The sequence below is a fragment of the Stegostoma tigrinum genome, chromosome 24 (genome assembly GCF_030684315.1).
Source record: "Stegostoma tigrinum isolate sSteTig4 chromosome 24, sSteTig4.hap1, whole genome shotgun sequence".
NCBI classification, from domain to species: Eukaryota; Metazoa; Chordata; class Chondrichthyes; order Orectolobiformes; family Stegostomatidae; genus Stegostoma; species Stegostoma tigrinum.
Window position 1 is genome coordinate 17,861,657 of NC_081377.1, and position 24,941 is coordinate 17,886,597.

General features: G+C 43.2%; 1 protein-coding gene across 1 annotated transcript; it reads right to left on the reverse strand.

The window, feature by feature from the left end:
* Positions 1–1,679: 1,679 nt before the first annotated feature.
* LOC125464854 (interferon alpha-inducible protein 27-like protein 2A) lies at positions 1,680–14,902 on the reverse strand. Its single transcript, XM_048557698.2, has 5 exons — positions 14,821–14,902; positions 11,066–11,193; positions 9,145–9,213; positions 4,166–4,327; positions 1,680–1,816 (listed from the first exon to the last, which is right to left on the reverse strand). Exons 2-5 carry the CDS (start codon positions 11,130–11,132, stop codon positions 1,707–1,709), a joined length of 408 nt encoding a protein of 135 aa, XP_048413655.1. The 5' UTR covers positions 11,133–11,193; positions 14,821–14,902; the 3' UTR covers positions 1,680–1,706.
* Positions 14,903–24,941: the final 10,039 nt, after the last annotated feature.

Sequence of the window (24,941 nt, forward strand, 5' to 3'; positions counted from 1 at the left end):
CACTTTGTATGCATTTGCTTTCAATTTGATACCCTCCTTTATTTCTTTAATTGTCCATGGCTGATTTTCCCTTTTTCTACAGTCCTTTCTTCTCACTGGTATATACAGGGGACAACAAAACCAGGGGGCATAGATTTAAGGTGAGAGGGGAGAGATTTAAAAGGTACCTAAAGGGACAACTTTTTGATGCAGAGGGTGGTGCATGTATGGGATGAACTGCTAGAGGAAGTGGTGGACGCTGTGGTACGATTGCAACATTTAAAAAGCATCTGGATAGATATGGATGAATTGGAAGGTCTCGGAGGATATGGACCAAATGCTGGCAAATGGGATTGGATTAATTTAGGATATCTGGTCGGCATGGATGAGTTGGACTAAAGGATCTGCTTCAGTGCTGCGCATCTCTCTGACTCTATGGCTCTACTGTTCTGTTGAATTCTTTTCACCTAACATATATGCTTGAAACAAATGTACAGCATCAACAGACAGATAACTTGCAGTATCATTTATTTAAATAAGTCCTTACCAACATGGAGGATCACTCTACAAATTCCATGCTATATGTGGCGTATTGCACAGTGGTGGTTCCCTTATTGGGATAATAAGGGAGCCACCTTCCCTTTATATAGGATTTTACATCACAGTTAGTCACGTAGGCAAGATACAATTTTTTGTACTTCACCATAGTTATCTGCCTTGCAACAGTGATCATAAGTGACTTAAATCACCTATCTTTGGAAGCAAATTTCAGCTGCCCAAAAACAACGCATATATAGTTCCTCAATTCTCAACTGCCGCTCTAGACAGTTCTGTATCTTTTTAGCTTTAGTTCAATATTTACAGAGAGCGAACGGCGCAGTTTAGCAGCTAATTTCTGACATGCCAGCAGAACCAATATTCACCCTTTAACATTTCACTACCAATAATAATGACAGCTAATCTCAAGGCTTTGAGAAAGCTCTCTTGTTCTTCCTGCACACAAACAATGCTTGAAAGGCAATTAATTGTGAGCCTTAAAAGTGTTAATCCTGGCAGAGAAATACAATTGAGGTGCAGGTCCCCTTTAAAATATTTAAATGAGGAATTCAACTCTTGGGTATGGGTTGTTTGCCTACTCTCTGCCTGGCTTCTGATGAAGCAAGGGTGGGCAAGTTCACCATGAATTGGGCTCATGTTTGCGATTTTAAGATATTTGCATCCTCAAACCTGACGGCTTTTGTGGTTGTAATCTCTCCCCACCCACCACACCCGTCTGGAGTACACACACAGTTTTCTTTACAATACTCCAATTTTGCAGACCACTGACTGTGTGATTGTATCTGAAAGGAATGTGTTTGCTCCATTCAACGTAATTTTGTCTTCTACACAGGATCAATTTATTTATTCTTGGGGTGAAACTTGCAGGAAGCATTGTATTCATGTTGTGTTTATTATGTTAGGCTAAACAAGTCAGAATACAGTTTAAAAGCAATACAATTCCACAATAGTTAACAAATGAAAGAACCTGTGCTAACATTTAATTGTAATTCCTCAGTGAGTGGACATAATGTCCCATAAAATTGGAGAGTTATTGGTCAGAAAAAGATTAGTCAGAAACAGTAACAATTATTCTCTTAGTATTATTCACACAAAGTGTATGAAATTTACAGTGTACTTTATTTGTAATTAAACTGTGCACAACTAATTCCTTTTCCTGCTTGCTGATGTTAGTTTTTTGAGGATGACTTTTTACTTTTTCCACACAAAAAGTATTTATGGAAGTCATATCCAGTTCTAGCTCCAATTGAACCCAAGGTAGGAAGCCCAGCTTTTGCCCCTGTTGAAAGAAAACATAATTACTTCGTCACCAAAAATCATAAGTACAACAAACTCACTGGCCCCTGCCACCCACAAGAGGATTCCTGCACCTCCCCAATCCCGAGTCTGTCCCTGACCCTCCCTCACCATGCACCCGCCGCCATTGACCATGAGGACACGGCCGGAGACCCCACTGATGACATCACATCCGTCTCTGCCGGCCACACCACTTCCGAGACCGCTGCTGCAGTCACCGCCTCCACTTCCAGTTACAACACCTCACACACCACCCTCACCACAGCCGCTGCTGCCCACCCCGCTCCTCCCACCGGCGACGTAACCCCGCCCGCGGCCAACGCCGACGGAACCCCACCCACGGCCGACGCCGACGAGCTCATCACTCCGCCTACAGCCTCCACAGCCAGCAACCCCAGAGAAGACAGCCAGACTGAAACCTGCCGAATCTTCACCATTCCCCCAGACCTCCCACTAACTGAGGACGAATGGTCAGTCCTTAGTAAGGGGCTCACGTTTGTCCCGCTACAACCACACATCAACGAATACCAGTCACGGTTGGACATAGAACAGTTTTTCCGCCGCCTTCGCCTCCACGCCTACTTCTTCAACCGGGAACCTAACCCTCCCTCCACTGACCCCTTCACCCGCTTCCAACACAAGTCCTCCTCCTGGACACTCCCCCCCCCCCCAGGCCTCCTACCTTCCCTCGACCTCTTTATCTCTAACTGCCGTCGAGACATTAACCGCCTCAACCTCTCCACCCCTCTCACCCACTCCAACCTCTCCCCTGCAGAACGGGCAGCCCTCCGCTCCCTCCGCTCCAACCCCAACCTCACCATCAAACCCGCAGACAAGGGTGGCGCAGTGGTAGTATGGCGTACTGACCTCTACATCGCCGAGGCCAGACGCCAACTCTCCGACACCACCTCCTACCGCCTCCTCGATCATGACCCCACACCCGAGCACCAAACCATCATCTCCAACACCATCCATGACCTCATCACCTCAGGGGACCTCCCACCCACAGCCTCCAACCTCATTGTTCCCCAACCCCGCACGGCCCGTTTCTATCTCCTTCCCAAAATCCACAAACCTGCCTGCCCTGGTCGACCCATTGTCTCAGCCTGTTCCTGCCCCACCGAACTCATCTCCACCTATCTGGACTCCATTTTCTCCCCTTTGGTCCAGGAACTCCCTACCTACGTCCGTAACACCACCCACGCCCTCCACCTCCTCCAGGACTTCCAATTCCCTGGCCCCCAACACCTCATTTTCACCATGGACGCCCAGTCCCTAGAAAGCTATCTGATGAAGGGTCTAGGCCCGAAACGTCAGCTTTTGTGCTCCTGGGATGCTGCTTGGCCTGCTGTGTTCATCCAGCCTCACATTTTATTATTTCTTTGTTGCTGGGATATTCCCTAAGGAATTAATGAAACAATTAGGACTTTCTTGCATTCATCATGGGATATGGGCCGCGCAGGTGCGGCTAGCATTTTTGAACCATTGACTGTGGAATCTGCAGTCATGACTCTGGATCACCAGGCTGGATTTTACTGCCTTCCTTTAGGTTTTTTTTAATGTACATAACACGTATTGGATCACCAATGCACCTTTTTCCTGCTCACCCTGAATCATTCCCATTGGTAAAGCACCCACTAGGCCATCCACCCCTATTCCTAGTAGGATCCTTGGATGTCCGTAAGTGGTAGTTAATGGACTAATACATCTCTGCCATGTAATGCTGAACAAAGGAGGCAGGTCAGAATGCAAAGACCATTTCACAAACTGCTTTTTCTGAAAAGAGAGGAAGGATAGAATTATCGTACAATCATCATAGAATCCCTACTTTATTGGAGTGGCACATCAAGTAGGGGTTACCCCATGTTTATTGCCCTCTTCCTGGCATCCAAAGTTTGCCCCACAACCCCATACGTCTGTAGCCACATGACCGTAGAATGTTCAAACCCTTCCTACCCTAAAGTCCTGGAATTTTACACACTCCATTTCCCATCACTTTTCTTCATAGATATTCTTACAATCCCAGATGCCAACTTATGCCTCCACCAATGTCTAATGTTTTTCTTACATGGTTGGGGACAGGGAATGTGACAAGTACCAGCCTCTTTATAAAATCTAGCCCAGTAGATCAGTAACATAACCGTTATGCTATCATACCTGTAAAATGTAAAAGGCACAAGTTTTTTTGTGGGAATTCTCCCATTGTAGCAACAAATGTAAAAAATTGGAGATGAGGAATCTCAGTAATGCATGCCGGTAGTGCAGCATAATTGAAGATTCACACAAAGAATGTATAAGCCAAATTTGGTCCACATAAATTTATATAACTCACCTAGACTTTGAAGTATTGACACCAGACTCCCTGCAGGCACTGATCCACCATTGAGTAATGCAGTGACTTTCATCATTAATGCTCCCACAGATTTCGCTGCTATCCCCTTTGTGGTAAATCCAAGTGCTCCAACAACCGGAGGACCTCCAAACATTGCTGCTCCTATACCAAATGGAAAAATAATACAACATTTAATAAAATTGTGTTGAACTATTTCTCAACAATATGCAAGTTTTATGCTACTGTAGTTATCATGGAATCACTTCAAATTATTTTACCTAAAATTTTCAAAGGAGCATGATGTAATTTTGAGGTTAAACACTACTGCAGATATGATATGATTGTGTGCTATCTATATGTTAGCCCACATAACATAAGCCAGTGAAGAGGGGATTGTTGTATTAACAGCACTAATTACTCACACTGCTATCAGATCTCAGACTTACACATAGTTTGGGTGCTGTGTCTACTGACTACGGGAGCAAATATCTGGCAACGGAATGCAGACTGTTAGCATTATTACCATGGCTGCTAATAGAAATGAAGATGAGAAGGATTTTGGAATATTGTGATGGCATTTTACTGTCTTAGTGGTACATGGCCAGCCTGGACTTGGACCTGTACAACTATATATCATCATAGAATCCCTTCAGTTTGGACACAGAACATCCGCCCAACAATCCCACACCTACCCTCAGGAAATCTCATCCAGACCTATCCCCCTATAACGCACCTAATCTGCACAACCGTGAACACAATAGGCAATTCAGCATAGCTAATTCACCTAGCCTGCACATCATTTGAGGACCCAGAGTAAACCCATGTAGACACAGGGAGAATGTGCAAACTCCCCACAGAGAGTCACCCAAGGTGGAATCGAACCTGGGTCCCTGGTGCTGTGAGGCAGCAGTGGTAACCACTGAGCCACCGTGCCACCCTACCAAAAAAAATTGCCAGTCGTCCTCCTCACATAGACCTTCGTTTTGGTCGGACGCGAAGGGACAGTGGGAAACACCAGTGTTGTGATACATCATTCCTTTTTCTTTTAGATAATGGAACCTATTTCTGATCAACATATTCCAGTTTGAAATGGATATAATATCTGTACATATTAAGATAATGCGTTGGCAGACATACAACATGATTAGATCTATTTGTAGAGACATACAGAATGCAAACAAGCCCTTCGAATCAACTCGCCCATGCTGACCAGTCATGCAAAATGTAAGCAGTTCAATTTGCCTGTGTTTGGTCCACATCTTAAACAGGTATAATGACTTGATTGTATCAGTTCGTTCTTTGGTTTGCTGTCTGTCATCACGGGTGGATGAGTATCATTCATTGTAGGTGTGTTATTGTCAGGTGTGATGTCTTCAGGCAGCAAGTTGCCATTCAGTGTGACAGATAATTGATCATGTACAGTTCATATATGCCGCCTATCCTTTGTAGGAATTGGCCATTGCTTAATACAAAATCTTAACACCTGGAGTAGAAACAATGTTGTAGTATCTTTCCACTTACACCTGGAAGACATGCCTGCTATTGCTACCCCTACCAGTAGCAGTCTTTGTGACCACAGATCACCAACTCGTCCCTCCTTGTAAGGAGCCCAAACCTCCATTGTAGCAGCAAGGAAATATGAACGTGTTTTCAACAGTATATGATATCAAATTAACAACGAACTGATGCCTTCAGATCAATCCTCCCATCAGATGATATGACACCTGGTCCTACCAAGGAGAAGACGCACAGAATATGCCTGTCTCTGAAAGACCAGAAGAACCAGGCTTATTCAAAGATCTGTTATATATATTCAGGCCATCCGCTGATGACATTTTTCAGCTGTTGCAACCAGTCATTGTCTGATGTAGCTTTCTGAATCTCCTCTGCCAAAGTGTATGGTTTTGATGCTGAGGTTGTTTTATAACTCAGACTTATTATTATCTACGTGTGGCTCCAGAGGAATATCTTTACTCTTAGCAGAATTTGAAAGTTGCCTAAGAGCATCAAAATAGTAATGGGGGTTCTGAGGAAGTGTGACCGGACCCAAAACATTAACTCTGTTTTTCCATTCACAGATGCTGCCGGACTTGCTATGCTTTTCCAGCTAATTTGTTTTTGTTCCTGATTTACAGCATCAACAGTTCTTTCAGTTTTTATTTAGTCATTTTGGAACCAAGTTTCTATTGTACTTTTAAATCATACCCTGGATCTTTACAGGGAAGGGGCATACTTGGAAATGATTGATTGAGAGCTATAGACTTAAATTTGTGGTGGACATGAACAATGTTTGCTGAATAGGTTTGTGTGAACTGTTGTTTTGTGAAAACTGGAGAAAGAGCTTCTGTTTTGAAATTGAAATCTTTTGCTTGAGCTACTGGAGGCATCTCAGGGGAAAATATAATAGGTTTGTCATCCTGTTATAGACATGCTCTTACACCTTCTGGAGATGTATCCATTTCCAATTCAGTGAATTTGGAGAATTTCTAATATTGAAGATGATAAAGCATTTTTGAGATTGCAAGAAATGTGCTAATGATCTTCCTGTCACATATATGGAGTGTCTTTGTGGATAATTCCCTCAAAGCAGAGAGAATTTGTTTGCAACATTTGGAAAAAATGGAGAATGAAACTGGAAGAAAATGAGATATCTTCAAGTCTTTTATGTTTTGTAGCGCAGGCATATTCTGTGTGTCTTCTCCTTGGTAGGACCAGATGTCATACCATCTGATGGGAGGATTGATCTGAAGGCATCGGCTCATATACGTTAATTTGATATCATATACTGTTGAAAACACGTTCATATTTCCTCGTGCTACAATGGAGGTCTATGCTCCTTACAAGGAGGGAGGAGGAGGTGGCCTGCGGTCACAAAGACTGCTACTGGTAGGGATAGCAATAACAGAGCCACTGGATTTGTTGTAAGACAGTGAGTTGGAGCACAGGTTGCAGAGAAGCTAAACACTGTGCCTGTTGGAGCTCCAGATTTCTTCATGTTCCTGATGGCTTGAGCTGACACCATGGACTGATGTAACTACACGGATACAACTGTGTGTTGTTCTGCCCTCATGGTTGCTCTCTGTGTGAGATTTGGGTTTTGGAGTTCAGGCCTGCACTCTTTGGCAGCTTGACAGACTTTCCTTACTCTGAGCCTGTTGCATCTCTGTCTCTGCTTTATCCAGAATTGAATACTAACTGGTTTCTAACAAACTCTAAACATCACACATAAACATATGAAATACTGATCCTTGTACTATTGTTCTCACTATAGTTAGTCTATCGTTGCTTCATTAGAATTGTGATAACATGTGACTTCTGATGTTAGGATTCTGTAATTATGTACATCATCATATTATTAGCATATGCATATTCAGTGTATTGGAGTGAAATGCCCATCTGCACATTCCTTTTTGTCACCCCATTGAGGCCCATATCTTACTCTGCAGCAGAACACATCAGCAGCCTCAGCCTAAACATCTGCATATTGAACAATCCTTTTCCACTGGATTGACTGCTGCCTGCCTATCCACAGATGACTCACCACATGCTCACTTAACTCTATACTAGCCTCTAAGGTTCATCTAATGTGAGAATCTGAGCTGGTAGCTGTGATTAGCTGGAGATAATATAGACACACTGAGTGGTGAGCATGAGATTATGTGTATGAGGCAGCACAGTGGCTCAGTGGTTAGCACTACTACCTCAATGTGCTGGAGACCCTGGTTTGACTCTAGCATCGGGAGTGTATCTGTGCAGAGTTTGCACATTCGACCCGTGTCTGTATGAGTTTCCTCTGGGTTCTCCAGTTTCTTCCCACAGTCCAAAGATGAGCAGGTTAGGTGGATTGGCCATGCTAACTTGCTCATAGTGTCCAGGGATGTGTAGGCTAGCTGGATTAACCATGGAAAATACAGGGTTACTGGCATCAGGTGGGGTTGGGTCCGGGTGGCACGATCTTTGGAGGTTTGTGGTGGAGTCGACTTCAACGGACCTTCTTCTGCACTGTAGGCATTGTATGCTACTACCATTGCTGGGTTTGTGAGGCTGAGTACCTTGATGCTAAATTTGAGAAGCACTGTGAAACCCAAGCCTCTCAGAGCAACAGTCTTCAGGAGGGAATTAAGAAGAAAATACTGATAAATAATTGAGAACTTCTGTGTTAACAACAAATTTCCATCACTTCAAACTGCTTTTAGTTCTCTGAAGCATTCATGTTACAGCAGAAAGTTATGTAATTAATTTGCAGCTTCTTTACGAGTGGAATGTATGCATATTTTCCAGGGAAGGAATAGACCCTTTACTTACAAATGTTATCAACAGTCCTCTCAATATTGCTGTGTGAACTCACTACAATGCTTGTGCTGCTCAAGACTGAAAATGAGCAAGTGTGGATTTAATCATGAACCACCAGAGTAAGAAGGGACATGCCAGTTCAGTCCCCACTTCGCAGAGCTTTTGACACCAGACTTCCTCTGTAGAAAAGGACAAATAAAGACAGGTATTTCCCCAGAGCATTTAAAAAAAAGTGTGAAACTTTTTCCTAACCATTTTCATGTGTCTCTTGAAGGTCCACTAAGAAAATGATAGACAACCATCTGGGCAAAATTTCTTGTTCACTGGACCGCAGAATGTGTGTGCTCTGAAATAAAATGGCCTGAGATGAGATGTGTGTACACACAAAAATATTGACACTTCTCCCTAATGAAAGAAACCATATCATATATCAAGCACAATCATTCTATTTTCATGATTGTTACAGATATATCCATTAACATTTTATACAAGGAAGTTAAATACCGAAATTGTAGACCATGTTTTCTTCTCATTAGTTGATAATTCATTGAAGCTGCATGATCAGTTCATGGTACTATCCAATCCCTTTGTCGGATGAATTCTAAATTTAATAGATTTTCAACATGTGTCCTCAATATTATTAATGCAAAATGCTCTGAGTAGGAAAAATTAACTGATTTCCATACCTCCAAAGACAACAATATATGGAAGTGCCTGCATTAATCCACAGGAGTCATCCTCATCTGGTGAAGGATCTGAAGAAGAGGAAATGTTGAAAATTGGTGTAAATGTGTATCTTAGTCTTCCGTTTTCTTTCCTAACTCTCTGGACTTGTGGTTGAATATGAAGCTGCATTTTTGCTACAATAGAAAACCAGGGTTTCACAATTCTATGATGTGCTGATGACTGCCAGCCGCATCAAACTGTGTAATGCACCCACTGATTTCTACATGTTACCTAAATGGCTTTACAATACAATGAAATACAACAGGACACAGCACAGGAACAGACACTTCAGCCCACCAAGCCTGCACCGATTCCTAGTCCTCATTTGGACCCACCACGTATTGCCCATATGTGGTATGTATCCCTCTGTTCACCTCACATTTGTGTGCCCATCAAAATATGCCTTAAAGTTTTGCTAACATGCCAGTTTCCACCATCTCCACTGGCAGAAAATTCCAGGCACCTAGCGCCCTCTGTGCGTAAAATATTCCCTGCACTTCTCCTCTGAACTTTCACCCCTCACCTTGAACCTTTTGGCTTTTTTGTAGTTGACCTTTCCACCCTGGGAAAAAGCCGGATTATTCACCCCATCTATGCCTCTCACAATTCTGTGGGCCTGCGTCTGAATCCACGTTGTCAGTACGAGCACTACATTTGATACTGAGCCAATATAAATGAACCAAATGGCTTTCTAACCCTGCACTGACCTGCTATGTCATTACATGAGAACAAAAAGTGAAGTTTGTTGCAACGTTGAATGAAATTGAGAAATCACTTTGAACTTAGTGATAAAAATGAAATATGCCAACATTCAACATTTGCTTAGATTGGTGAGTTAAGGAAAAGAGGCTAAAGAGATTTGGAAGGAGGGCAAGAAACTGTTTTGAGCTATTTTCTCAGATAAATAGTCATTGCTGGGATTTGTTTCTTATAAGAGGATAATTGCTGGAATTGGAATTGAGGTGTTAGTTATCCCTATTGGAAGGAAGGACATGGGTGTACAAAGAAAATGAAGAAATTTTTTAAAAAAGCCTTTGCTTCTAGTTGACTCAATTTGAATCTAGTTGCAGCTTGGCATCATGAGCAGTGAGTACGAGGTTATAACCAGTACTGGGTTTGTAAGGATGAGAATCTGGATGCTCAATTTGAGAAGCACTTTGAAACCTGTGCCTTTAAGAATTATAGCCTTCAGAAGGGAATCAAGAAGAAAATGCTGATAAATAATTGAAAACTTCAGTTAACAACGAATTTCCTTCACTTCAGTCAACTTTGAGCCCTCTAAAACAGTAATGTTATAACAGAGAATTCTGAAATTAATTTGCAGCATCTTTACAAGTGGAGTGTGTGCATATAAGCATGGGCATTGTTCCCAATTTCCCAGGAAGGAATCTGCCCATTTTTATAAATATTACCAACCATCCTCTCAATATTGTTGCATGAACCGACTTGTTTCCCACTAAAACATTTGTGTCACTCAAGCCTGAAAATGAGCAAGTGTGGATTTAACCACAAACCAGTGTAAGAAGGGATATGTCAGTGCACCACACTCCCCAACAGGCACATTCACCTAGATCACCGAGAGGCTCATGAATAAGAAATAGATTTGAAAACCATACAACCAATCAGGGAAAATAAAATTCTGGGAAATTCCAAGGGCCATCAAAAACAACTTCAGGACCATGGCACATCAAGTGCAGCAGTGATAGGGAACTGACCTATCAATATATATAACACCAGCAGTGTGTGACACAGGAATTATAGGGAAGTATATACAAACCCAATTGTAAAGTTTCTGTATTGGCAATAAGTAGATAAATTAATGTCTCTTTTGGTTAGTTAAGTTGTAATAATGTATCATTTCATGGCAATATATCTACTCACCTGAGGTTGCAAATGTGCTTGAAACTAAGAGGTAGGAAATGAAGAAACCAAATGCTCCACGAAACATACTGAAGTTGGATGGTGGATGATCAAGAATGGATTGTTTATGTTTCACACAATATTTCTACCTGTAAAATACAGCAATCCCCATTATATTGTTCTCATTGAAGTTTTTTTCCCTCATCCCATATTGATTATAGATCCACGGTCTATTTTTCTGCATTACTAGCTTGTGGTTCAGAATAAAACTAGGTTTGAATCTAGTGCAGATCTGATTCTCATTCTGAACAAGTTGGACTGGAATCCTGCATCCTCATCCTACCCTTAAACATGAAAGGTGATGGAAAATCACCACCAGGAGACAAAAACCAGCTTGATTAAAGCTTTCATAGTCAAAACAGAGTTGCTCTTGGCAGAAAATGAATGATTGACTACATTCTGCATATGAGTAGTTGAGATATTTGACATTACAGATTATTGAATGATCAAGACAAAGATGGTCCTCCTTGAGGTCCCTGACACAGACTTACCCCACACTCTTTCCAACAAAAACCATAAACTAGAGATAGAAACTGTGGCTGAATTTTCCATCATAGCTTGAGTCTGTTTAACCACAGAGCCACTAGTGAAGCCTCTCATAAAGATTTTATTATGTACCTATGTATGAAACTTTTTAAATTAAAGCTTCATCCATCTTTTCTTTTGTCAAGAGTTTTATCTTCTGTTAACATGCATTCTGTATAATATCAACTTTTCTCAAGTAAATTGAATTGCTAGGGAGCAGACTGAATTGTACAAAATACACTAGATTTAGTTTCCAATGAGTACAGTCTGACCAAAAGGGAGTGATAAGAGAGATAATATTACAATGTGAATGCTTTACACACATATGGAAATTATGTACATGATGTCAGTCAGTTCATCTCATGGGGGTAATTATATAGCATATCCTGCAGAGATAGAGACTATTCAGCCCAGACAGTTCATGCTGGTGTTTACGCTTCATTTGAGCTTCGTCTCAACATTTCCCATCTAAATCTACCAGCATAATCCTCGACTCCCTTCACGCTGCTCTAATTGTCTGGCCTCCCCTTCCATGAAATCTATCTACTTGCTACAACTGTTCTCTCTGTGGTAGCAGGTTCCAAGTTCTTACCACTAAAGAAGTTAGGAAATTTCTTTTGAATTTCCAGATCTAGTGAGCCTGTATCTTGCATTAATTGTGTCACTCAATGATCACACATCAGCAAGTAAATATTTAACTTCAAACTGATTCAGGCGCTATGTGGGAGTCTAAAACAGGCTAACATGCTAATAAATGGTCTGGATTTACAATTTAAACAAGAACTTGGTTCACTCTGAAAATCACATTAAAACTGTGACCAACTGCCAACCAGGACTTATTGCCATAATCTTACCCCCACTGTTTTATCTCGGATCTTGAATAGAGAGCCAGGTGATTGATCTTGCTCTTCAGTGTGACTGATGAGCTGCCTTTGAGGTTGTAACAAGCCCTTGTAGCTCGTCTAAACAGGTTAGTGGATTAAGCTGGCGTAGCCTTATGTCTGGTCTTTTTAAGATTATGCATGGTGCTCTCCTCTAATCCTTGGACAATTTGTGATTTTGGTGAAATGGGCACTTTGTAAGTAAGTGAATCATGCACAGCTGTTATCACTTTGAGCATTAGTTATCAAGACTAGCTGCCCAATCTTATTTAAGTCCCTTATTTTTTTCTTGGATTACAGTTAAATCCAATTTGATACTTGCATCGCATTCATAGCAACTGAACAATGCAGAGGAGTGAAGACTGCTGCAACGGAATGCTTAAGATAGGAATGAGCTCACCTGAATTTACCCTGAAGATTCTGTAATAACTGTTCTTCAACAGTTCCTTTCATGATCCCATTATATTTAATCCAAAAAAGGATTTATTATTTTTACCAGAAGTTTTAAGAACTTTCCTCTTGTTTGACCTTCTTCTACAAATCACAGCTTCTACAGCCTTTATCTGAGCATTTTGATTTGATTTGATTTATTATTGTCACATGTACCTAGGTACAGTAAAGTGTTTTGTTTTGTGTGCAGTACAGCCAGACCATACCATACAAGGTGCATTTGGGTAACAGAACAGAGCGAGGAATATAGTATTATGATTGCAGGGAAGGTGCATACAGTGTGAGATCAACATTAATTTTAAAATTTGAGAGGTCCATTCAGAAGTCAAATAATAGCAGACAAGAAGCAATCGTTGAATCTGTTAATTTGTTGTTTTTGTTGAAGATGAGTTAGTTTTCTTTAGTATTTAAATCATTTTTATGTCTCAAACCCCACATCTTCTTGGTAGTGGGTGATGGTGATAAGGCAGAAATATTATCCAGTAACTTTATGGACTCACCAAGCAAACTCAAAATGAAGATCAGGGGTATTACTCACGCTCTCATGGAATTACCATTGTATATCACTAAGGTTTGGGTGGGCAAAGGGGACAAAGATTGTAAATTACAGAAAGAGAGTTACAGTGAATAAGATCTAGTCAAGGATTTGGGTCTTGCTGGCACCAATTCAAAAGAAACAAATCACTTCAGTTATTGGGAATTAATCTTGGTTCGAATTTCGATGAAACTTTATCGTAATTGTTACAGTTAAACGATGCAAAATCAAAATGCCAGCTGTCCCTAAGACTAGGCTGAGAAGGAAAGGGTTAACTAATGCAAATAAATGAGGAAAAAACACAGGTCTTGATTTTCGGCTCATGCCAAGTTAATTGCTGTCAACCTCCAAGGCAGCAGAAAAATTACTCGAGACTTTAGCTGCCAACTTCCTTAGAACGTCAGCAGCTTCTGATTCCTCTCTGAATGTAGCAACATCTCCTGGCAAATGTACATGCAGACAAGTGAGAGGATGTGAGCTTTTCCTAACCATGACATAACACAGGTTTTCCTAACACCGCAGGAGAGGGTGCCATTTGCAAACTGTTCTTGTTTCTCAGGTCTTTCTTCACATTTTATTTCTTTTTTCATGCCAAGTGGCATCTAGGCAATAAAACAATGAACTACATTTGCTGGAAATCTAAAACAAAAGCAGAATGTTTTGGTGAAACTCAGAAAGACTAGCAACATCTGTGGAGAGGAAGTCAGAGGATTTTTCAGTCCGTGGACCCTTTGAGAACTGTGAAATGGTATGGATATCATAATGGGCTTCAGTATCTTTTAGTTTGGAAGGTGGGAATCAGACAGGATTTCCAGCCCAGACTCCGACGCAGCACCTTCCCCTGGAAGTTGGGATGGGGCAGATTCCCTCTGTGCATTGCACAGCAGACCTAAGAATTTGCTTTTGAATAACACATTTTGAGACTTTATTACAAATAGTATACAAGTGAAAATCTTATGCTGGATGAGAGTAACATGAGACTGAGTGTATTTAGGTGGTTCAGTGATGCTCACAATCTGAGTTAAAAACAGAGAAAATGGTGCACAACTGATATCTGTCTCATTATAGACCAGAAAAGCATAAGTGGCTTCAAGATACCAGAAGAAAAAAGAACAAAAGTTGTCTGAGAGGAGAAGGAGAGGAAATGCAGAGACAATTTAAAAACCATATTAAAACAATCAACACAAGCATCGGACACTCCTACTTACACTCTGACTGCATTATGAAAATTAGAAGTAACTTTGCTTTTAAATTAGTAGGTTTCATTCTTCATGACCAGTTATTCACAGGTTATAACAAATTCATCACCAAACGTTGGAAGTTACCTTACTGCAATCTCACGGAGAATCTGGTGGAGAATCTGGTGATCTAGTGAAAACAATGTTAAATGACAAACTGGCATCCTGTGGGTTTTTGTATGTAGCAGATCTGGCCTCATTTCAAAAGATTTACATCAGTTTCAATTCCCGAGAACAACTTTAGTTTCAATATAGGTGAAATAGTAACGTTATTTTTGTATGAGACAATGAACAAAAAAATTGAAATGCCTGCCATTCCAAAGGCTCTTTGTTAATCCATTTGACCTGAAAAAAAGTTGCAATTGTTTACATTCATTCAAATAGTTGAAACTTGCAAACAAATTTGAAACAAATAAATTATCAGCAAATTTTCAACTCCTTTTTTTTCATTTGAGTGAAGAAGACCGTTCTGGTTAGATATTGTTTTTCCTTGTTGTTGGAAGAAGAAAGAGCATACAGAATAAAAAGCTCCATTATCTTTTAATAGTTTCTAAGAATGTTATTAAGTTCTGAGCTGAATCAGACTGTTTACAACATAGGTGTCATATTTGTCTCTGTTTTGAGTTTCTCAGCTCCTCATGTCCATATCTACACCGTCTCTATGGATTCCAATTGTCATCGCCATAATATTGCTGAAATTTGTCACTGTTCCTTATTACCTTGCACTATTCCAACATACTGCTGACCACTCTAACATCTTTCAACTTTCACAAATTGGTTCATGGTTTGAATAATATCCCAAATTTAAAATGTACAATGTTTCTGTAGTCATCTCCAACGCTACAACCATATCAGATATCTGTGCTCCTAAATTTAGTGGTCCTGACATTAACCATTGGACCATTGGTAACTGTTTCATCAGCTGTCAAGTCTCTAAGTGATGAAATTCCTTACTGAAATCTCTCTAACCCTCTTACTACTCTTTCCTTGTTCAGGCATGCCTTAAAACCTAACCAGTTCACTGACCTTTTGTTTATTTTTCCTAATGCCTCCTTTTCTGTCTCAGTGTCAAGTTGTGTTTGATAATGCTGCTGTGAACACATTATCATAGAATCCCTATAATGTGGAAACAGGACCTTCGGCCCATCAAGCCCACACTGACCCTCAGAACATTCCACTCAAACCCATCCCCCTATAACCCACCTAATCTACACATCCCTGAACACTATGGGCAATTTAGCCTGGCCAATCCATCTAGCCTGCATACCTTTGGACTGTGGGAGGAAACCGGAGCACCCGGAGGAAACCCACACAGACACGGGGAGAATGTGCAAACTCCACACAGACAGTTGCCCAAGGGCTGGAATCGAACCTGGGTCCCTGGCGCTGTGAGGCAGCAGTGCTAATCACTGAGCCACAATGCTGTCCCATGCTGTTCTTAAAGGTGATACACAAACACATTATTTTTGTTGTTGAATTTCATTACCCTACGTACTTCTAATTCTTCTCAGTTTTATTCCCTTTCCCTGTGTTTTTCATGTTATGACAACAGCTAGTATCTTGTGTTATAAGCAGTGTGTAAGCGTTGCTTGAGGTAGCTCATTGCTACTAATCCTCTGTCAATTTTGTTTTACTTCAAGCCTAGCTAGTGCTAAAGAGGGTTGTAGTGACGGAGGAGATTGCCAAAGTAGTGAGCAGCAAAGCCACGAGTGATATTAAATCAAGGGTGAAAACATTAAAATAGGAGTAGTATGCAGCCAGGAATATGGAAAGGAATTTAGCAGGAGTTAGGAGCATAGTTTAAGACAACTTCACATTCATGATATGGGTTACATCATTGCAGACTATCTGCAGAAGAGACACTGATCTTAGATCACATAATGATATATTTCACTATAATAATAAGTCTAAGTAGGTGTGATGAGAAAGAGAGACGTTATATCTTTTTACCTGCATATGCAGTGTGTCCAGTTGAAAGTTCTCAGCTGTGTCCCTTCATAGCACACTTTTGCACAATGGACTTTAACCAAATGTTTTAGGTACCTGGGTACCCCAGCAGCCGAGTTTACAGAGGCCAGGGGTTACGGTCCAATCAGGATTGGAAGTAGCACAGATCTGGGCTTCTGTTTCCTGTTAGTTAGCCAATCATGGTAAGGTATCATCCAATACCATTAGCTCCTCCCTTGTGCATATAACAATGGATCATAACCCAAAATGTAAGGATATATTGAACTTTGAAGTATCACACTTGCTCTATAAATTAAGGACAGACCAGTGAAAACATAGCTTAGAAAATACATTCAGTGAATGGGTGGATAACGCCATGTCCTGAGGCGAGCCATGTAATGTTGCACCTGACGAAAGTCAAGGGCACTTCATCAAATCATCAAAGGGAGAGATTTCCATTCATAAACCTGAGCTGTGATCCCCTATGATTACAGAGTTTATGAGAGACTGATTACCCCTCTCAGAAAAAAACCATCTCCGGTGTGCGGTGTCCTAGATTGCAAATATGATATGCATTGAAAGATAGGCTGTTCCAGACAAAGGATATGTCTGATTGTCTGATGTCTGATGTCTGATGTCTGATGACCCACTCCAACCTCTCCCCCGCAGAACGGGCAGCCCTCCGCTCTCTCTGCTCCAACCCCAACCTCACCATCAAACCCGCAGACAAGGGCGACGCAGTGGTAGTATGGCGCACTGACCTCTACATCGCCGAGGCCAAACGCCAACTCTCCGACACCACCTCCTACCATCCCCTCGATCATGACCCCACACCCGGGCACCAAACCATCATCTCCAACACCATTCATGACCTCATCATCTCAGGGGACCTCCCACCCACAGCCTCCAACCTCATTGTTCCCCAACCCCGCACGGCCCGTTTCTATCTCCTTCCCAAAATCCACAAACCTGCCTGCCCTGGTCGACCCATCATCTCAGCCTGCTCCTGCCCCACTGAACTCATCTCCACCAATCTGGACTCCGTTTTCTCCCCTTTGGTCCAGGAACTCCCTACCTATGTCTGTGACACCACCTACACCCTCCACCTCCTCCAGGACTTCCAATTCCCTGGCCCCCAACACCTCATTTTCACCATAGACGTCCAGTCCCTATACACCTGTATTCTGCATGCAGATGGCCTCAAGGCCCTCCACTTCTTCCTGTCCCGCAGGCCCGACCAGTCCCCCTCCACCGACACCCTCATCCGCCTAGCCGAACTTGTCCTCACCCTCAACAACTTCTCTTTCGATTCCTCCCACTTCCTACAGACTAAGGGGGTGGCCATGGGCACCCGCTTGGGCCCCAGCTATGCCTGCCTCTTTGTAGGTTACGTGGAACAGTCCCTCTTCCGCACCTACACAGGCCCCAAACCCCACCTCTTCCTCCGTTACATTGATGACTGTATTGGCTCCGCCTCTTGCTCCCCAGAGGAGATCGAACAGTTCATCCACTTCACCAACAACTTCCACCCCAACCTTCAGTTCACCTCGGCCATCTCCAACACATCCCTCACCTTCCTGGGCCTCTCAGTCTCCATCTCAGGCAACCAGCTTGTAACTGATGTCCATTTCAAGCCCACCGACTCCCACAGCTACCTAGAATACACCTCCTCCCACCGACCCTCCTGCAAAAATTCCATCTCCTATTTCCAATTCCTCCGCCTCCGCCGCATCTGCTCCCACAATGAGGCATTCCACTCCCGCACATCCCAGATGTCCAAGTTCTTCAAGGACCGCAACTTTCCCCCCCACAGTGGTCGAGAACGCCCTTGACCGCGTCTCCCGCATTTCCCGCAACATATCCCTCACATCCCGCCCCCGCCACAACCGCCCAAAGAGGATCCCCCTCGTTCTCACACACCACCCCACCAACCTTTGGATACAACACATCATCCTCCGACACTTCCGCCATCTACAATCCGACCCCACCACCCAAGACATTTTTCCATCCCCACCCTTGTCTGCTTTCCGGAGAGACCACCCTCTCCGTGACTCCCTTGTTCGCTCCACACTGCCCTCCAACCCCACCACACCCGGCACCTTCCCCTGCAACCGCAGGAAATGCTACACTTGCCCCCACACCTCCTCCCTCACCCCTATCCCAGGCCCCAAGGTGACTTTCCACATTAAGCAGAGGTTCACCTGCACATCTGCCAATGTGGTATACTGCATCCACTGTACCCGGTGTGGCTTCCTCTACATTGGGGAAACCAAGCGGAGGCTTGGGGACCGCTTTGCAGAACACCTCCGCTTGGTTCGCAATAAACAACTGCCCCTCCCAGTCGCAAACCATTTCCACTCCCCCTCCCATTCTTTAGATGACATGTCCATCATGGGCCTCCTGCAGTGCCACAATGATGCCACCCGAAGGTTGCAGGAACAGCAACTCATATTCCGCCTGGGAACCCTGCAGCCCAATGGTATCAATGTGGACTTCACCAGCTTCAAAATCTCCCCTTCCCCCCCCCACTGCATCCCAAAACCAGCCCAGTTCGTCCTCTCCCCCCACTGCACCACACAACCAGCCCAGCTCTTCCCCTCCACCCACTGCATCCCAAAACCAGTCCAACCTGTCTCTGCCTCCCTATCCTGTTCTTCCTCTCACCCATCCCTTCCTCTCACCCCAAGCCACACCTCCATCTCCTACCTACTAACCTCATCCCATCTCCTTGACCTGTCCGTCTTCCCTGGACTGACCTATCCCCTCCCTACCTCCCCACCTATACTCTCGTCTCCACCTATCTTCTTTTGTCTCCATCTTCGGTCCGCCTCCCCCTCTCTCCCTATTTATTCCAGAACCCTCTCCCCATCCCCCTCTCTGATGAAGGGTCTAGGCCCGAAACGTCAGCTTTTGTGCTCCTGAGATGCTGCTTGGCCTGCTGTGCTCATCCAGCCTCACATTTCATTTTCTGATTCTGAAGAAGGGTCACGGGAAATGAAACGTTAACTTTGCTTTTCCTCCTTGGATCCTGCTGGACCTGCTGACTTTTCCCAGCAATTTATGTTCATATTTTCGTATTCCAGCACCTGCAGCTTTTTTCTTTTTCTCACGTTTGTATTTTACCCTTCCAGGAAAACAAAAGACGGGAGAGAGATAAAATAACTGTAAGCCCTAGTGTGTTAGAGTGATGGACTAAAACAGTTATAGAGTCAAAGAGTCATACAGCATGGAAACAGACTCTTTGGTCCAACCAATCCATGCTGATCATGTTCCTAAACTAAACTGGACCCACTTGCCTTTGTTTGTCCCATATCCCTCCAAACATTGCCTATTCATGTACTATACAAATGTCTTTTAAATGTAGTAACTGTACCTGCGTCCACCACTTTTTCTGGCAGTCCATTTCATACTTAGAGCGTTTTGTGTGTAAAAAGGTTGCCTCTGATTGCCTTTTAAAACCTTTCTCCTCTTGCCCTGGGGTGCAAGAAACATGCTGCATTTCTTTTAAATTCACTCATAGTAAGTGGGCATTGCTGGCTGGGATTCCTCACCCTTGAGGAGGTGATGGTGATCTGCCTTCTTGAACCACAGCAGCCCATGTGCTGTAAGTAGCTGTACAATGCCGTGAGGGAGGGATCAGTGAGGTGCCATGAGTGTTCCAAGAGACTGGCACGTGTTGGATGCCAGTGTCAGTAGACAAGAGGTTCATGCAACTTGTGTCCTCGAGCTTTCCCTAAGACCTTGTTGCTAGGTGTCTGAGATGAGGACCCAGAGGCTCTAGCGGTGAGCTGGAGTCACCTAGCTTCCCGCTCTTACTTCCATATTGGGAACTGTTGGCATCTAGTTTCTTCATGGTAGAACGGGAGTTCCTCATGGGAGTTGTGCGTTTCGGTGCTAATGAGGCTGCTAACTGCTGCCGAGTGAGAATCTTGTCTTGACAGAAAATGTACCTAGTTGCTCCTGACATTGAGACAGGCCTCTCACATAATCCTCTGGGATTTCCCATCATCGCACCTGTCATTCAGACCCCTGTGAGATTCTGCGCAGAATCCCTTTACTGCTTGCTGAAAACTAGTCAAATCAGCAAAGCCACTTTAGGAGGAATCTGGACAAATCCTTTCAGCTAATTGCAAAGCCAAGGGTCTCCAATCTACAAGCTAGCTTCCAAAGTCAGTATTACGGTAATCACCATGTCTCAATCTATTCATCGTAGCCCAGCCGACGACTGATTCAAAAAGACATTTTTTAAACTTTATCTTTTGGACACGCTTCTTGTTTCTAATCTGTGTGTTTTCTTATGCTTTCACATGTTTAAGTAGCTGATAAACTCAATTCTTTTTCAACTTAAGAAAACCGTGTTAAATTGCCTCTTTTTAAAAGATAAACACATTTGGTTTGGGAAAAGGTATCCATGAGGGAAGGGATCCTGCTTTAAATTGACCTGGCTGCTACTAAGCAAGGGAGGTGCTGAATAATGAGACAGTTCATCCCTTGTCACTGGACAGCATCATCACTGGGGGATATCTTTTCTGGAATCGGGATGAATTGGGGACCTTCACCTGGGAATCAATTGTAATACTTTCACGTGGCATCTAATTGAATGCCGTCTGGAAAGTGCACCCAGTGAATGCTATGTAGGCTCTGTGCTGTCGAGAAATGAAGTCCTTCTCTTAAACACCCCTTATCTAGTTAGTGAGGTTAGAGACAATCATGTTACACACCTTGCTCAGCCTCATGGAGAAAAGCCTCCATGAAGTCAGATAAGAATGACACTTAACCCATTTCCAGACAGATTCTGCCTATGGTATTATTGGAAGGCTAAGTATGGTACACCTGATGTCTACCACTGATGCTTCAGACTGCCCAGTAAATCATGGGGTTCAGACATCATATCCCGTTGAGGTAGGTTCTGACTGCCTGCAGTTTAAGACGTGCTCCGATAATGGTACATGACATCTTATTCAAACAGGAAAAGGGATATTGTAATTAATTATAAGATAACAAGGTGTGAAGCTGGATGAACACAGCGGGCCAAGCAGCATCAGAGGAACAAGACATTCGGGTCTGGTCCCTTCTTCAGAAATGGGGGAGGAGAAGGGGACTCTGAAATTAATAGAGAGCGAGAGCAGGGAGGTGATGATAGAAGCTGGATAGAGGAGCAGATAAGTGGAGAGAAGATAGACATGTCAAGGAAGTGGGGATGAAACCAGTAGATGTGAGTGTAGGAAGGAAGTGGTGGTGGGCGTTGGTCAGTGAGGCGGGAGGAGTGGATAGATGGGAGAGAAGATGGACAGATCAAGGAGGCAGGGATGAGAGGGGCCGCTGGTATTGGGATGAGGTCAGGGGCGGGGAGATTTTGAAGCTAGTAAAGTCCACATTGAAACCCATTGGGTTGTAGGGTTCTGAGGTGGAATATGAGGTGCTATTCCTGCAGGTTTCAGGTGGCACCGTTGTGGCACTGGAGGAGGCCCAGGATGGACATGTCGTACAATGAGTGGGAGGGGGAGTTAAAGTGGTTTGCGACTGGGAGGTTTTGTCATTTGTTGCGAACCGAGCGTAAGTTTTCAACAAAGTGGTCTGCAAGCCTCCTTTTGGTTTCCCCGATGTAGAAGGGGCCACAAGGGGAACAGCGGATACAGTATGCCACATTAACAGATGTGCAGGTGAACATATGTTTAATGTGGAAGGTTTTCTTGGGGCCTGGGATGGGGGTGATGGGGGGAGGTGTAGCACTTGCTGCGATTGCAGGGAAAAGTGCCGGGTGTGGTGGGCCTGGTGGAGAGTGGACGAGGGAGTCATGGAGAGGATGGTCCCTCCGGAAAGCAGATAAGGGTTGGGGAGGGAAATATATCCTTGGCAGTGGGGTCAGATTGCAGGTGGCAGAAGTGGCAGAGAATTATTAGATTTATTAGATTGTCAACGAGAACATTAGCACCCTCTTGTGACCATTGCTTTCCTAACCCTGAAATTATGTTTTGCTCAGACAATGGCAGGGAGACAGAACTGGTAGAAAGATTAGCTGTCTGCATTGCACCTCTTCTATTTTTGTTCTCCTGAAATCGATGGCTTTAGAATGGGATGGGGTGATGTAATGGAAGGTTGGCCTGGTGGATCCATTGAATATGAGCTCCCTTACTGGGGCTAATCAGGGAGTCCTCATTGACAGATATAAACAGGAATCTCAGGGATTCTCGACACGCTAGCAACTGGCTCTGAGCTCACTGGCCAGAGCCCATGTGCTGTGCAAGTGTAAGTAAAGGATAACTTGGGTGATGGGATGCCAGGTTCTGTGCAGTTATTTCGGGTTTTGCAAGGGGAAAACCATCTGCTAGCCTCAGCGTTGTATCTTCTCAGAAGATGAAAATGAGCCCTGAATTTAGCAATGGTGTAAACTAGCTTAAACATTGCCTGTCCTGCTAGGAGATATTGCTGGTTTGAATATTGTTGTCATAAATCAGGGAGGACACAATGGAGCTATGTCTGTTCTGCCCTTTTATTTTTCAGGCCTTCTTTTGGGAAATTAGCAATGGGTGTTAAATTTTGGCTTTATCAGTGACAACCTCGTCCTGTGAATGAATATTAAGAAAAGGATATGTTTCCACCTGAAATAGCCCTGTAGTATGTTTATGTGCTCCCAGACCTGCAGAATTATTTAACATTCATTGTGTCTGGGCTAGCATTTATTGCCTTCCTTAATTGCCCTTGAGAAGGCAGTGGTGTGCTGCCTTCATGAGTTGCTGCAACCCATGTGCTGTAGAACAACAGTAGCTAACTAGTGTTGCGTTAGTATTGCAGGCGGTTTACCTGTAGACGTCTGAATTTGAAGAAACCGTTTGGAATGCCACTTGGTTTCGAGTAGTGGATGGAACATGCATTTTCTAACTGTGAATCCATTCTGATGTGTGGATAAGCATTGTGCAGAGCAGCAGTGGGAAAATACATTGCTTGTTTCAAGTGATCAGGCTGTTCCCATGACTGTAGCTCGGAGATAAGCTGTGGTTCAATTGGTAAACAACTTCCAAATGCTGCTCTCATTTTGCTCCAATGCATGCATGTACAATGGTTTCCAATAGGATAATCCATCAGGCAGCTTTCAGGAGCAAACTGAATTTGATTCACATAAAACATTGCCAGGAGCTGAGAGGAGAACATAATTATTATAAGTGAATGAAATCTACAAAACACATTTTTACTTGTTCTAGGGTCGAGGAGCTTCAGTCACATGGATAGGCTGGAGAACCTAGCTCTGATCTCCTTGGAACGAGAAGGTTAAAAAGAGATTTGATAGAGGTGTTCAAGCCCTTAAATGTTCTTGACAGAGTGGACAATGCTTCTGTAGGTGGGAGGATTGAGATCCAGAGGACACCGATTTATAGTGATTGGCAAATTTGCAATGGCAACATAAGGGAGAAACATTTTTACACAGTAAGGTTAGGATCTGAATGCACTGCCTATGAGTCAGATAGAATAGGGTTCGATGTGGATTGCCAAAGAAAATTAGATCATGATTAAGAGAGAGAAAATTTACAGTGCTGCTGGAGAAAAGGTGGAGGAATGGGATTAGGTGAGCTCCTCATGCTGAGAGCTGGCATGGACATGACTGGCTGAATGGTTTCCTTCTATCCTGTAAACATCCCATAATTCTATGATTAACATGAGTGAATGGGCTTTTGAGATATTCCAGATATTAGCTTCCAACTTTCTCAGGTGCAGCGAAATGTTGGCTGAGTGCCACCCATATAATCTGGAATGTTCAATAGTTTCATTGATCTGGGTTTGATTAATTGGTTACGTTTGCTGATTTGGTTATGTCAGTGCTGTGATTTGGAAATTGTTTTTCCAAGTTCTAAGATGCTCCAAGTTCCGTAAATACACTGTTTCGATTTAGAAGATGTAAACTCTACATTGCTTTGAGATAAATCAAATATACAGCAATAGAACATAGAACAGTACAGCACAGAACAGGCCCTTCAGCCCACAATGTTGTGCCGACCATTGATCCTCATGTATGCACCCTCAAATTTCTGTGGACCATATGCATGTCCAGCAGTCTCTTAAATGACCCCAATGACCTTGCTTCCACAACTGCTGCTGGCAACGTATTCCATGCTCTCACAACTCTCTGTGTAAAGAACCCGCCTCTGACATCCCCTCTATACTTTCCTCCAACCACCTTAAAACTATGACCCCTCGTGTTAGCCAATCTGGTGAAAAAATATCACAATCATTCGGTTTACCTCCTTTCCTCCTCTGCAGAAATC